Source organism: Tachypleus tridentatus, chromosome 1 (genome assembly GCF_004210375.1).
Source record: "Tachypleus tridentatus isolate NWPU-2018 chromosome 1, ASM421037v1, whole genome shotgun sequence".
Taxonomy (NCBI): Eukaryota; Metazoa; Arthropoda; class Merostomata; order Xiphosura; family Limulidae; genus Tachypleus; species Tachypleus tridentatus.
The window spans coordinates 139,924,923-139,941,591 of NC_134825.1; the positions used below are offsets into that span (position 1 = coordinate 139,924,923).

The window sequence follows — 16,669 nt, forward strand, 5'->3', positions numbered from 1 at the left end:
AGAGAAAGAGGTGCAATGCTTGAAAACTGTTAATAATATCACCTACCCAGAGGTTCAGAAATTATCCCAACTCCATTTGGGACATATACTGCTGCACTCCATTCCATTGCCATAGTGGGAGTGCAGACGGATCTTTCTGTGCCTCCAACAGAGTCATTTGCAAAACATCTTAAGAATCTTGTACCTTCCATAATTAAAAAAGTTGATGCATCTTTGTCTACTTCTATCTCTGTTTCTACCATTCCTTCCAGTGACTGCCCATTTCATTTTCCTTCATGTTCAAGTGCTTCCTCTGGTCCATTTTCTTCTGCAGCCCTGAGAGGTAAACTGACCATTCATTTATGCCCTCAGTCACTGGAATCTTTGTCTTCAGACAGAATCCTGCTTACTCAACCCAGGGTAGGATCCATGGAGATTGCAAACAGAAGGTCTCCCCACCATATTCTTCTCCACATAAATAAAAATGGCCACTGATTCAGAAGAACTGTTGAGGTTCTCAATCAAGTACAGATGACATTAAGGATTTGATTGATTCTTACCATCCTGTTTGTCTCTTCTTACGGGAAATGTTTCTGAAATCTGCTGATATAGTCACCCTTTAACAATATTCCTTGTATATAAACAACGGGTCGTAGAATAGATTGGTGCATGATGGGATGGCATTGCTGGTTGATCAGCATGTGTCTATCATGTTTCCTTGGGTTGTACCATTACTATGTATTCTTCTACCTGACTCGTGAAGAGTTGTATAATCAGTCAAACATTGATGCCCCCATTGAGCAGTTGCCATCTCCCTTTTTACTATTGGGGGATTTTAATAGATATCATCCACTCTGAGGTGGTGCTTGTATTGATGGGAGGAGTCATGCTATAAAATATATACTCTTGAACCAAAACCTATCTCTCTTCAGTACTGGTTCTTATACTTATTTTCATACACCTAGTCAGTCTTTTACTGCTATAGATCTTTATCTGTTCCCCTTCACTTTTCATTTACTTTTTTTAGAGAGTCAACAGTAATTTGTGGGGCAGTGATAATTTTCCTATCATTTTGAGAGAGACTGGCCATGGTAGATGCCATGTGATCCATGTGCTTCAATGGAAGTTAGACAAGACTAACTGGCCTTCTTTCACTGCTTTTTCAGAACTCGATCCTGCCATTGTGTATAACCCATCAATAGATGACCTTGTGGCAGCAGAAACAGACTGTATTATCCAGGCAGCTGCTCATTGTATTCCTAAAACCTCAACATGTTTCCTATAGTATTCTCATCCTTAGTGGAATTCTGTCTGCCACATGACAAGAAAAGCTCAAAAACATGCTTGGGATACCTTTTGTATATATTTCACATTTTTAAACCTCATTGCATTTCAGTAGGTCTGTGCACATGCTTGACAAGTCAGGCTTCAAAGCAAGAAGGAATTTTGGATTAAATACATCTCTAGCATCTCTTCTACCATCTGTTCTAAAGTCATGGGAAAAAATTCGAAAGGTTAGTGGCCAGTATACTTCTGCGTCTCTTTCAATCTTGTTCTCTGATGGCCAGGAAGTTGTGAATGCCCAGAACATTGTCAGTACTCTCATTGAAAGCTTCTCTCATGTATCTACCACTTCTGCTCTTCCCTCCATCTTTTTAGCCATCAAAAGTGCCTCTTTTCATTCTGGGCTAATTGTTTCTGTGACTATAATTGCCCCTTTACACTGGTGGAATTTTAACTTGCTCTCCATTGGACCTGATAATATTCACTGCGAGATGTTGAGTCATCCCTCTCCTGCCTCTCTTGCTATTTTTCTGGTTGGTTTTAACCAGCTCTGGAGGAGGATGTTTTTCCTGATGCTTGGCACCATGCTATTGTACTCCCTTTTCCTAAACCTGGGAAGGATCTCAAGATTCCTTTGAACTGCTATTCTATTGCTTTGATTAGCTGTCTCTGTAATATCTTAGAGAGGATGGTTAATGCTTGTTTTGTTTGGTTCCCCAAATCAAACAACCTTCTCTCATCCACTTGGTGTTGTTCCAAAGACAGCTCTCCACTGTGGACCACCTGATTTAATTTGAAACATCAATCAGGGAAGTCTTTCTTAAGTGACAACATTTTGTTTCTGTATAGTTTATCTTGAGAAAGCTTATAATACAATGTGGAGGTAAGGCATCTTGCAAGATCTTCACTCTTATGGTTTGCATGGAAATTTACCAATTTTTATTAAACATATTTTAATAAACTGTGGATTCTAGGTCAGTATGCTTTTGACACTTTCCCATTCCTTTCCAGAGAAACTTAGAGTCCCTCAGGGCTGTGTCTTGAGTGCTACACTTTTCATTATAAAGATTAGTGTCATAGGTGGATAACTGATATAGGTGGATATTGAGAGACAACTACAGACTGCTCATAATTATTTGTTGAAGTAGACCAGAGCAAACAGTTTTAACCTTTCTATCTCCAAAACTCTTTGCATGTACTTTTGCCATCAACAGAGTATTCACCCTGATCCTGAACTCTGTATTGGTGAAGTTGTGCTTCCCATGGTCCCTGAGGCAAAGTTGGGGCTTATCTTTGACCATAAGCTGACCTTTATTTCACACAGTAAGCAGCTACATGTCAAGTATACAAGGGCACTAAACATCCTTCATGTCCTCTCTTCCACCTCTTGGGTGGCGGATCGATGTTCCATGCTAAAAATCTATCTTGCCCTTATTCGATCAAAACTGGACAAGAGTTCTCTGGTCTATGACTGCCAGGACCTCGGCGTTGAAAATGTTGGACTCTTTTCACCATCAGGAGCTTCATCTCTGCACAGGGGCCTTCCATTCTTCTCCAGTCCAGAGTTTGTAGTGGAGTCCCATGAACCCCCTCTATACCTTCGTCATTTGCAACTGTAATGTGTACTTCAAAACTTTGATCTTTACCACAACATCCCACATGTGGTTGTGTTTGTCTTCATCAGTGGGCCACACTTTTTCATAATAGAAGGTCTGCTTTTGTTCCTTCTAGCCTTCATATCCTGGTGCAGTTGGATGAATTGGATCTATCTTTGGATGATATAGTGGTAGCCACAGATCAGCCTATCCCACCGTGGCTAATTACTGTCCCCAAATGTGACATTTCTTTGAGTCACCTGAAGAAGGCAGATACTCTTGATTAGAAGTATCGTCTTCTATTTGCTGAATATCTTTCGAATCATCCTTCCATTCCCATTTATACAGATGGTTTAAAATCAGGTGACTGTGGGCTCTGCCGTGGTTAGTTGCGATTTCGTTGTTTCACACAGAAATCCCTCTACAGTTCCGTTGTTCACTGCTGAATTGTATAAATTAAATAAAAACTTAAATAAAATAATGAAAAAACAATCAATAGGTAAAGGACCATGTCTTGAAGATTCTGAGCAGCATCAGTACCACCTGTTGTATCTCATTATCTTATACTACATTCTCTTTCAGACAAACCTTTATGGCAGATGCCACACTGTTCTATTCAGAGAGAGCTAGAGGGACTTGCTGGCACTCCAAAGTCTGTAAAAAAGGTTTGATCTGGTGGCATATTGATGGTTACATCCACATCTCAACACGGTGAACTCCTGTTGCATTCAAAGGCAATTGGAGATATACCTATTGATATACCTCATGCTACTTTGAATTATTCGCAAGGAGTTATTGTTAAGAGGGATTTGTAGAACATCCCCAAGTCCGAGATTCTCGCTGGTTTCTCCACTCAAGAAGTTTCTGCAATGAGGCGTATCTCCACTCGCAAATATGGAATTACGATGCCAACCAATGTCCTCATTCTGAAACCTGCTGATTCAGTCACCTTTTGACAGATTTTTTTGTACAGAAATGATAGGTTGTGTGATGGATGAGTGCATGGAGGGGTGGCACTGTTGGTTGATCAGCATGTGCGCACCCTGTCATTGCCACTTGACACACTCTTTCAGGCCGGAGCCATCCGTGTTTCCTTGGGTCATACCATCACTGTTTGTTCTCTCTACCTGTTGCCAAGAGAGACCTATGATCAATCAAACCTTGATGCTCTCATTGAACAGTTGTTGTCTCCCTTTTTAATCCTGGGAGACTTTAAAGGACATATTCCATCTGGGGAAATGCTGATATTGATGAGAAAGGTTGCTCCATAGAGCATATGCTCTCTGAGCACACCCTTTCTCTTTTCAATAATGGTTCTTATACTTATTTTCATGCACCTTGTCTGTCCTTTACTGCTATTGACCTCTCAGTTTGCTCCACTTCACTATTCTCCCACTTTTCATGGAAGGTTGACATGAGGCAGTGATCATTTTCCTATAATTTTGAGAGAGACTGGCTGTGGTCGGTGCCACCTGACCTGAGTGCACCAAGCAAATTGGCCCTCTTTCACTGCTCTCACAGAACTTGATCCTGCCATCATTTATAAGCCATCAGAGACAACTGTGTGGAGCAGTAACTGACTGTATTATATGTATTCCTAAAACCTCGACACATTTTCCTCAATATCCTTGTTTATGGTGGAATCCTTCCTGCCACTTGGTATGGAGGGCTTAAAACATGCCTGGGATACTTTTTCTAGGTATCCCACACTATCGCACTGCATCACTTTTGAGCAGGCCTGTGTACATGCTTGATGAGTAAGACATCAAAGCCAGAAGGACTCTTGGATTAAGTTCACAACCAGCATATCTTCTACCACCAGTTTCAAAGTCATATGAGACAAGATATAAAAGGTCAGTGGGCAATATAATTCTATTCCCCTCTTGACCTTGCTCTCTGATGGCCAGAAAATAGCTATTACTCAGAGCATTGCCGATGATCTACGTGAAAGCTTTTTGCCAGGTATCTAGCACTTCTGTTTCTTCCTCCATTTTTTTAACCATCAAGACATGAACAAAGCGATCCTTTCGAGCTGATTGTCTCTATGACTATAATCATTCCTTAACCCTGGTGGAACTCAAAATGGCCATTCATCGGTCTGATAGTACATTGGTTGGACCTGATGATGTACACTATGAAATGCTATGCTATCTATCTCCTGCTTCTCTTGCTATTCTTCTGATTGTTTTTAACTGGATCTGGCAAGACAATGTTTCTCGTGATGCCTGGCACCAGGCTATTGTCCTACCTTTCTCTAAGCCTGGGAAGGATCCCAAGATTCTTTCAAAGTACTGTCCAGTTGCTTTGACAAGTTGTCTCTGTAAGACCTTAGAGAGGATAGTTAATGCTCGTCTTATTTGGTTCTCAAATCAAACAACCTCCTCTCGCTCACCCAGTTTGGGTTCTGACAACAGCGATCCATCATGGACCACCTGATTCGATTTGAAACATCAATCAGAGAATCCTTTCTCAAAAGACATGTTATATCAATATTCTTTGATATTGAGAAGGCTAATGATATAACATGGAGGTATGGTATTTTGAGAAACCTCCATATATATTGGCTACATGGCCATTTGTCCATTTTTTTTTTAAATTTCTTAATGGGCATCAAAACAGCTATGGGGAAAATGTACAAGAGCACTGAACATCTTCTGTTCTCTCTCTTCCACCACTTGGGGAGCTGATCGATGTTCTATGCTAAACATGCATTAAAACTAGAGCGTGGATCACTGGTCTGTGGCTCTGCCAGGACCTAGGCCTTAAATATGTTCAGACTCCATTCATCATAATGACTTTGGCTCTGCATCTTGGCTTTCTGCACATCCCCAGTTCAGAGCTTTCAGACAGAGTCTCATGAACCTTCTTTGCACCTCTGCCATTTGCAACTGTCTTTATTATATGCTTTGAAACTTCATTCATTACTAAAGGAACCCACCTGGGGTTGTTCTTAGGTGGGCCATGCTTTTTCAGAACAGACAATCTGCCTTTGCTCCTTTTGGCCTTCATATCCAGGTGAAATTGGATGAATTGGGTCTGTCCTTGGATAACATTGCTGCATCTACTGGTCAGCCCATCCCGCCATGACTTGTAACAGTCCCTAAATGTGACCTATCTTTAATTCATCCGAGAAAAGCAGACACTCTCAATTAGAAATACTACCTGTTATTTGCTGAACATCTTTCGTACCATCCTTCCATTCCTATTTATACAGATTGTTTGAAATCAGGTGACCGTGTGGGTTCTGCCATGGTTTCTTGTGGTTCAGTGGTTGCGTGCAGAATCCCCACTTCAACTTCTGTGTTCAATGCTGAACTGTATGCCATTTCTCTTGCCCTGGATCACATAGAAGCTAAGGAGTACTCAAATTCCACTATTTATATTGATTTGCTTAGTTCTCTACTGGCTCTGGAATTGTTTCACGTAGGTTCACATCCTGTTCTTGCTAATATTCAAAATCAACTGGCCCATTTCTCTTTAATATCTACTTCTATCCCATTTTTCTGAAAACTGTGCCATATTGGTATTTGAGGGAACAAGCTCGCCAACACCTCAGCTAAATCTATCTGCTCTGGCACTATCACTGCTGTGCCTTTTCCATACGTGGACTACGGTACTGTTTTCAAGGCTCGGCTCTGTACCAGTTTGCAGTCGACTTGGAGTGAGCAACTTGAAAACAAGACTTTCCAAATAAAACCCTCTGTTGGACTCTGGGGGCATCTTGCTTCCATAAGGATCAGAAAGAGGAAGTTGTTCTAAGTCGACTACACGTTGGTCACAGTTTTTTAATTCATTATTTTCTTTTATCTGGGACTGATGCACAAATGTGTTATCTGTGTAACACTCAGGTCACAATAAGCCACATTTTACTCTCTTGCCATCATAACTCTCAAGGACAGCACCATTTTAAACGTGTTCTGTCCCAAGGTTTATCCATAACATTAGACAGTGTTATTGGTGATGGTGACACTGTCCACCTTAGAAATTGTTTAGTTTTTTAAAGACCATTAATCTTTTTAATGCTATTTAAGTTTTTTTAATTTATACATCAGACCTTTTTTAATGTGATTCCCTTTTAAGAATCAAAGTACATCTAGTTCAATTTGGAATTAGAAAATGACTAACATCAAATAACTTGAAACCAGGATTGTAAAGGCCAACTTCAGGTGACTAATGTTGCTGTTAGTCATCTTAATGAGTTATAATAATTAAAATTTTACTACAAGTCTTTTTAAAACTTGAATTACTTTACTTTCTGAAAATTTCTGTAACGTCAAATAACTAAAAAAGCAGGACTGGAAAGGCAAACTTCAGGTGACTGACGGTGGTTTTTATACTTACCTGATAGTCTTCCTGACAAGTTACGATAATTACAATTATGCTACAGAAAGTCCTTTACAACTTGTATTACTGTAGTTTTTCTTTTACTGCTGTAGACTAGATGTAAAGATTGGATTTAATGCTATGTATGTTTTTTAATTCAAAAATTAAACTTTGTTTTGTTTTACCTTAATTTCCTTTTATGAATTTTACCAATTTTACTTTAATTTTAACTTTTCACAGGATGTTTGGTGCAGATAGCCTGGTTGCTTTGCACCATAAAATACCAAACCAACTTCTTCAGTAGCCTGAATGACTTATCAACCAGTGCGTTAAGTTAGTATTAAGTTGATTAATTGGGTTAAATGAGTTAACCAAATCATGATAACCCAAGTGCATTATCTTGCATCTATTGTGATTAATGCCCATTTGTCAAATATTTTTCGAATTTAATAGTTGATCAAATTGTTTGTGTGAAACATAAACATCTTGAGTACAGTTAGAAATATTCAAGAGCTTAATGCCATTTGCAAAGCTTATTAATTTATAAGTTATTTCCCTATCAATATTAATATATATAAACACTGGCCTCTGAAGTGCTACTTCAATAACAACCATTTGCTTTCTTGCACCCCACCAACCCCACACTTCTGTTAACTAGTCCTTCCTCAAGTAACTCCTATCAATGTGATCTTTATAGTTTAGTTTATAGTTTGATATAGTGTGATCTTTATAGTTTATAAGCTCAGGAGCTTATAGTATGTTCAGGTCACATGTAACACACTTATTATGTGCTGGGAGGTTTTGATTGTCATAAACCATTCACTTGTCCTTTCTCCATCAAATGACAACACTAATATTGTTAAAGTCATGATTGAAATTGTATAACTTGTGGCAAAAATTTATCAGTTACTTCACTTAGCATTTTTCTACTGGTATATCATTGTTTTATTTGTTATGCTACAAACATTTCAAAATTATAACATTACATAGCAACAAATATGCTACCTAAAGTCAGGAGCAGCACATTTTTCATGAATATTACATATCTGTATAACAGTGTTTCAACATCTGTTTTTATATACTGTGTTTTAGCATTTTGAGAAAGTTCATCAAGAAAAGAAGTTTCCATGTCCAAAATGTGATAAGAAGTTTGCAACTGAGACACTACTCAGAAACCATGAAAAAACATGTGGAATTAATTGGAGATGCTCGTGTGGTATTCATTACAAGTTCCGTGAAGCTCTTCTTACCCACGCTCGAAGACAGCAACATGCACTTCCAGATGATGTACAACCAAAAAAAAGGTACCAATAGTTTCTTTTAACATGTTTAAAGGTATTACATAGTTTTACAGTGTTATAAACAATGCCATCAAGTAAATATATATGTAGCTGTAGAAGTCATTTTTAGTGCAAAGTATAAGTTTTCTTTCCAAAAAGGATCATTTGTGGATAAGTAAAATTATATTTTAGTTACCAGTAACTAAAGTCTACTAATGGTGTAATCTGGTTTAATATTTATTCTTTTTCTTTATTTACAAAGATTCAAAGTTATTTTTATCTTCATATTATTTTATTTTTTTCCTTGGACTACTCAGCTTATTTATACATAGAAACAAAAAAAAAATTCAGTAAGTATGAAACTGTGGTAGATGTTAATCCTGTTTTTGGTTGCTGTTCTTACATCTTAACTAATAAGTCATATCCTCTAACATTAACTGTGACTTGTTCTATCTACACATTGATGGCATATGTACATATGTTGGCAAAATATATTTATCATAAGTCTAGAATACTGTTTTGGAATTTGTGATTTTCTTAATAAATTTCTAGTTTAAAAGTGACAACTATATTTTATATACATTGATGGTATGGCAATATTAAAATACATGAGAAACATTGACAATTCTGGGTGATAATTGATTCTAGCTAGTCTCTCTATCTCCACCTGTTATTACTTCTTCTTTAAGGTCATATGATTGTGATCTAAATACCTAATGAAGCTTGTTTTTTTTTTGTTCTAATCAACTGTGTGTAAGCCAACCACAAGTTAATACTTGGATAGATATTGGAACAAAGTAATTAATTGCTAGAAGAAAGGATGTTTGTGGACACAATTAATTCTGATTTTTTAAAGCTTGCAAAAGGATTTCTTTATCATTTTATATTTCATTTGAATCATAATACTGCAGAAGAAAAATATTTCATGGAACAGACATGGTAAGTTTAGTTACATCATTTTGCAATTGACCATATCAAGTTTCTACTTTTTCAAAAACCACTGTTTTGTTTAGGGCATCTGTATGTTAGTCAGCCTTAGTAACCACATGAATGGGAAAATTAAAGGACTGAAAAGAAACACACATAAATAAACATTAGATGGGTTTAAAACTTACAGAATGTATCAAAAGAAACTTACTGATTAACAGTTTTAAAAAAGTTGATTTATTTATTGTTTTGATATGGTAAAAAAAACAACTAATTTTTATTATGTGATAGAGATTATAAACTCAGTGAAACTGTGTGTGGTGTTTTTCAAATCAAAGCAGTGATAAAATTTATGATCAAATAATTTACATTATTTCCTGTTGAGTTTGCTCTCCTGCTAGCAACAAACATGTGACCAAAAATTCTAAAAATATCTTTTAGTCATTACAGGGTATACATCAGGAGATCTTATATTACTCTAGTTTCCCAAAAAATTTTTCTTGTTGACAGTTTGCAGTATTTGTTTTGTGTGTGATGAATTGTGAAGTTTCAGTTACTTCAATTAATGCTTCTATCAGTGATAGAAGCACTTCTGCTGATTCTTTAGAATATTTATTTCAGAAGTCTTCTCTTGGCATGCAAGGGGTTCCTGTAAAGGCATTGGTGGTATTTGTTGAGATATGCATGTGGGCAGTTACAGTGGGATCTTCTGTACGTTTTTATAGTAAGGGCCACATTAAAGACAATTTGAATAACCATTACTCTTTTTATAAGTCAGTTTTTTGTACAGTGTTCTTTGTTCAAGGAGCAGTAATTACATGACAGCCTTAGTGCTGATGAAGGTTCTGCTGAAATTATCTTTTTTTCTCAAGCATATTCCATTTCAAAGTTTGAAACATTTTCTGTTACACCTGAAGGTTCTAGTGTTTTAGTACAGAAATTCATTTTGGAATCTTTATTTTCTTTCTCCCTAACATATAGGTTTGGGCTGATGCTTTTAAAAAAACAGGCAATTCCAAAAGACCTCACTTGCTTTGTATTATTCATTTCTTAGGCCTTCTAGCAAGGTCTTCTTTGTCTTTCTATTTGTCATTATAAACTTTAATTGTTATTGATTGTTATTTTCTCTCCCCCTCAGTGTGGATTCCTGTACATGGTGAGGGGGCCTCCCAGGGAAAGTTCTGTTCTTTCAGTTTACCTCTTCTAAGATCTAAATATCCACCCACATGTTTGCTATGTGTGGCAACCCGTGAAGGGGAGTAGAGGATCTGGGTGGTTGGGGGGTCCATTTTGGTCTTGAATTCCTGTAAATTGGCAGCCTTGGGGTGGCCTTTCCTTGGGTCAACCAAGTACCAGTGTTGGATGTTCTCAACAGGTATTGTGGACATTATATCTGATGCTGGTATTTGGGTATAGTGCTCACAAAATCCTGGAATTGCTGCAGTGTCATTGTTTGACATCGTAGTGTGCCCCCTCGTAGGGCTCCATGGTGGGTGGGGTCAGTGGGTACTGAAATTTCCCTTTCTTTATTATAGATACTCCAATTAAAAGTCTTAATAAAATAGTGAAAAAGCAGTCTATAGGTAAACAAACATGTTGTGAAGATTCTGAGCAGCAACCCTCACCAGCTGTTGTACCTCATTTTCTTATATTGCACTCACTTTCAGTCAAACCTTTAGGGCAAATGTCTCCCTTTTTCATTCAGAAGGGACTAGAGGGACTTGCTGGCTCTCCAAAGTCAGTAAAGAAGCTTCGCTCTGGAGACATACTGGTGTAAACATTCACATCTCAACACAGTGAACTCCTTTTGCATTCAAAGGCTATTGGGGATATACCTATTGAGGTTATGCCTCATACTACTTTGAATTCATCATGAGGAGTTATTATTGAGAGGGATATGAAGAACATCCCTGAGTTAGAAATTCTTGATGGTTTCTCCACACAAGGAGTCTTTGCAGTGAGGAGTATCTCCACTTGCAAAGATGGAATTCTGATGCTGACCAATGTCATCATTCTGTCATTTACATCACTGCATCCACCTGCCACCATCAAGGCAGGTTATCTTAATTGCAGGGTACTGCAATACATTCCAAACTCTCTCAGATGTTTCCAGTGTCAGTGATTTGGCCACTTGAAGACATCATGTCATGGTTCCTTGATGTGTGCTCTTTGCAGTGGCAAGGACCACGATGCCTATGAGTGTAAAACAGACCCTCGTTGCATCAACTGCAATGGCTCTCACTCATACTACTTTCATTGTTGCCCTAAATCCTGGGAGACTTTAATGGACATCATCCCCTCTGGGGAAGTGCTGATATTGATAGGAGAGGTCACATTGTATAGTGTATGCTCTCTGATCACAACCTTTCTCTTTTCAATACTGGTTCTTCTATTTATTTCCATGCCCCTAGTCAACCCTTTACTGCTTTTGATCTCTCAATTTTCTCCCCTTCATTATTTTCCCATTATTTTTCATGGATGGTTGACAGTAATCCACGAGGCAGTGATCATTTTCATGTAATCTTGAGAGAGACTGGCCGTGGTCAGTGCCACCAGACCTGCGTGCCTCAGTGGAAGCTGGATCAGGCAAGCTGGCCCTCTTTAACTGCTCTTGCAGAATTTGATCTTGCTATCGTCTGTAAGCCATCAATAGACGATTGTGTGGCAGCAGTAACTGACTGTGTTATACAGGCAGCTGATCAATGTATTCCTAAAACCTTGACATGTTTATCACTGTATCCTTGTCCATGGTGGAATCCTGCCTGCCACATGGCATGGAAGGCTCAAAAATGAGCCTGGGATACTTTCTGTAGACATCCCACACTCTCGAACCACATCGCTTTTCAGTGGGTCCATGCACATGCTTGATGAATAAGACATCAAAGCTAGAAGGAATCTTGAATTAAGTTTACAATCAGCATATCTTCTACCACCAGTTCCAAAGTCATGGGACAAGAATTGAAAGGTCAGTGGGCAATATAACTGTCTCCCTCTCGATCTGGCTCTCTGATGGCCCGGACGTAGCTGATACCCAGAGCATTGTCAATACTCTAGGTTAAAGCTTTTGCCAGGCATCTAGCACTTCTGCTTCTTCCACCTTTTTAGTCATCAAGACTCTGACAGAGCAATCACCTCTTTCCTTTCGAGCTGATTGTCTCTATGACTAATATCATCCCTTTACACTGGTGGAACTCAAACTGGCCCATCATCGGTCTAGCAGTACAGCGGTTGGACCTGATGGTATATGTTATGAGGTGTTGTGCCATCTATCTCCTGCTTCTCTTGCTATTCTTTTGATTGTTTTTAACCAGATCTGGCAGGAGAATGTTTTTCCTGATGCCTGGTGCCAAGCTATTGTCCTATCTTTCTCTAAGCCTGGGAAGGATCCCATGATTCCTTCAAACTACCATCCAGTTGCTTTGACAAGCTATCTGTGTAAAACCTTAGAGAGGATGGTTAATGCTCATCTTGTTTGGTTCCTCGAATCAAACAACTTCCTCTCGCTCACCCAGTATGGGTTCCGACAACAGCATTCCACCATGGACCACCTAATTCAATTTGAAACATAAATCAGAGAAGCCTTTCTCAAATGACAACATCTTGTGTCAATATTATTTGACATTGAACAGGCTTATAATACAAAATTGAGGTTTGGCATTGTACAAGACTTCAATATAATGGGTTACATTGCCATTTGCTCATTTTTATTAAACATTTTTTAATGGACAGGATATTCCGAGTTTGTGTGGGTTTCACACTTTCCCATTCTTTTCTACAGGAACTTGTTTTCAATAATAGAATTAAGTACTTCAAGGCTTAACTTTTTTTTCATATTAGCTTTGAAAATATGATGAACCACTTGATACATATAAATGTGTAATTAACATATTTTTTCCTCAATTTTTCAGAAGAATTAGCTACATGAAACAACCTCTTCAAATTCATTTGCATCAAACAGTGATGCCCATAATAATGGTTTTACCAGATCAACAGAAACCTTTCAATTCACCTGGACTCTCAAGCTCTGTGAAACATAGAAAAATTCTTCCCAAAACACAATCATTGTTATCAGAAACAACAATATTAAAACCAACCTGTGTTAATACAACTGCTCAAGAGATAGAAATAGTTAGCTCTGTCCAGGCTAACAGTTCTTGCAGTTGTAGGTCTAATGCCAATAAAAGTATTCAGAAAAGCACTGTAAATCTTAAAAATCAGCTTGGACTATTAGAAAACAGTTGTAAGATTGTTGGGCAGGAAGATGTGATTCTGGAAAATGAAAACTATGATATGATACAACCACAAATGTTGCATAGCAAATCCAATGTTACAGAGAAGAAAGGATCTCCACTTGTCAAAGACATCAGCCATTTCAAGATTTCACAAGTAAATAAAGCAGCTACATGTACACAGACATCTCAGGAGAAAGCAGTAGCAGAAACCCAGACAACTGGACCTTGTTTACTCAGCTTATCTCTAAACAATGCTCATCTTGAAACAGCTCGTGAATCCCGAGCATCACAGTGCTCTCCAAGACTGAGTAGGAAAATGAGAAGGCAGCAAGTTTTAAAGGAGAGTGCTGAAACTCAAACAATGGAAAGTACTGTGGTTAAAATGAAAAAACTGAGGAAGGGGAGGTTTACTGGAAATTTCAAGTCAAGAAGAAGTTCCACACACAAAATTCCCCGAGAAACACAGACATATTCTTCCAAAACTAACATTACACAAGAAAATGAATACAACAACCAAGTAATGTGGAAGAATCTTCATGATATGCTATTTGGTCAACAAAACAGGAATAGCAACACCTGGTGTGATATGATGGCTAGATCTTCATCTGGAACACAAACAAGTCCATGTATTCTTCCTAACAAGGAATTCTGTGATTCTGAAACCATCACAGAGGAAGATTTGATAAGAGAAGTTGTTCAGGCTTATACCCAGGATGAACAGATGTCATACAGTCTGAACTTAAACTCACATTTTGACTGTTCAAGTTTTGGAGGTAAACAGACCCTTTGCTCTACTATTGATAGTGCAAAGTCTTTGGATGAACAAATTATTCCTTTACTAGAAATTGATCCCAGTTTACAAGATAATTCTCAGACAACCATTTCACCATTTCCTAATGATATGAATGACTCTGTTATTAACATGAATACAACACCCACTGCTGTGGTTCTAAAGAAGATAAATTCTGGCTCTTCTACAAATGAGGACTTTGAAAACTTTCTCCTCGACCAGAGTTTAGTACAGCAATCTGTTCAAACAGATTTTTGTTCTTCACAATTATTTTCAGAGGCTGAGATTCAAACACAAACACCTTGGAACTTTGACTTTACCTACATGTTTGATCACACCCACACTCAGACAAGTGAAGATCTTACATTCTCAGACTTTGAACTGTCTGATATTGAGACTCAGACTCCCTGGGATCATTTATCTAATTTGGAAGAGTCTGTCTTTTTAATGGAACAACATTCCATTGAAATCCAGACAGATCCCACTTGCACCTTTCCAACTTTAATACCAAATAACAATGATGACCAAATAGAACAATATTTGTCAAATGAGGGATTTTATATTGGAGATGATGAAACTTCAAACATTCACTTGACTGATACAGAAACTCAAACAGTTAGTAACCTTTTCGAAACTTCAATGACTACTTCATGGACTCAAACACATAACTTAAATTTTAATATTACAAATAGTTTTCTGGGTTCAGTTCTATAGCATGAATATTGGTTATTTTACTCTCGTAATAATCTGCTGTGCAGCTTAAAGGTGTAAATGTTACACTTAAAAATATAAACTTGTGTATAATGTGGTAAAACTTTGAGTTGTATATTTTATCTTTAAACAAGTTGCAATGTGCATTTAACATTGTACTAATAAATTAGAGTGGCTATTGAATTGTAGATGTCTTTACTATTTTTTTAAATAATTCTATCAGCTGTTTATAACACTTGAAAAGATCATAAACAAGGTTATGGCCACTGTTGATTAACATTTCTTGTAAAGTGTGTTTCTTATTAGCAAATCTAACAACTCTTGTAGTATAGTAAGCTGGAAATATTGTATAAAGTTGAAGTTTAATGTGCACAAGAGTGCGAAAGGATCAGATTTTGTTATCACCACTTTTAGATATGAAATTTCAAGTGTGAAAACATCTGGTCCACCATACACAATGAATGGATGCATTAAAACATCTGCCTGTAATTTGTTTTTTCTTTTGGACGGAAGCAACTATGTATACAATGTGAAGAGACATTTTCTCATACATAAAAATAAATATAGTTAATAAGAACACATTTCAGTACTGTGTTGGTTACATATAAAGAGTGGAATACTGTATAATAACTGACATCTTTAAATTGAAAGTATTACTGAAATAAGACCAAAGAATATATCTAATCCAGCTACAGTAGAACCCTATGTGTAGTTGAAGGAGTTAGAATATGTAATGTTAATAATATACATGCAAAGCTGCTAAAAATGTCAACTCTCCCTGTGCTCCAATTTCATAATAGTCTTAAATGTATTTTGTTGTTTTTCAGAATTTGTAATGAATACTAGAGAAATTGGGACAATAAAATGAAAAAAACCAAAAAAACCTTGCTTTTTTGTTTTATTATCCTAAATGAATAATGTTTTATTATATGGCTTTAACCTTAGGTACACTATGAAACGAGAGTTATTTCATACAATGAGTCATAGATAAAACATGGTTTTAACCTGGAGTACACTGTGAAGCAGGAGTTATTCCACACAATGAGTCATGGAAAACGTTTGTATTATACACTGTTCTTTTTAAGTAACTCTTCATTACTTCATTTTTGGTGAACATCACATAAATATTGATGTTCTTATCCTGAATCATAAAACATTTTGATGATGAAAATTTATTTCAGTTACTGAGTTTTGGGTCTTATTAGAATTGGTTGTGATGAAGCTTTGTCTTAGTTTAGTAATTAATGGGTTAAATTCATTGAGTGTATACCTTATATGTGACTGACGAATAATTAACAATGTGTGTAAATATTACATGCTGATGTCATTGGCTTAGTCAACATTTATATATTTGTTTCAAAATTATTTATCTAGTGTAATTTTAATGGCAAAAATGAAGTAAAATATGGAACAAAACGTTTTTCTAACAGAAGTTTTCCTAGGCTGACTGACTTTGAGCGACAAGGATTAAAGTTTATTACGTTAATTTGTGCAGTAAGTTTATTACGTTCCATCTTTTATTACATTGTCTCAAGAATATTCTTACGA

At 37.1% G+C, this 16,669-nt stretch overlaps 1 protein-coding gene across 2 annotated transcripts in view; it reads left to right on the plus strand.

Annotated features, from left to right (window-relative positions):
* Positions 1–16,004, plus strand: part of Asciz (ASCIZ zinc finger protein) — a 31,029-nt gene extending 15,025 nt beyond the window's left edge. For both annotated transcript variants that reach the window (XM_076455309.1, XM_076455319.1), the window contains 2 exons: positions 8,274–8,485; positions 13,297–16,004. In XM_076455309.1, coding sequence (XP_076311424.1) covers positions 8,274–8,485; positions 13,297–15,124 — 2,040 coding nt within the window. In that variant the 3' untranslated portion in view covers positions 15,125–16,004. The remainder of the gene's footprint in view (positions 1–8,273; positions 8,486–13,296) is intronic.
* The last annotated feature ends 665 nt before the right edge of the window (positions 16,005–16,669 follow it).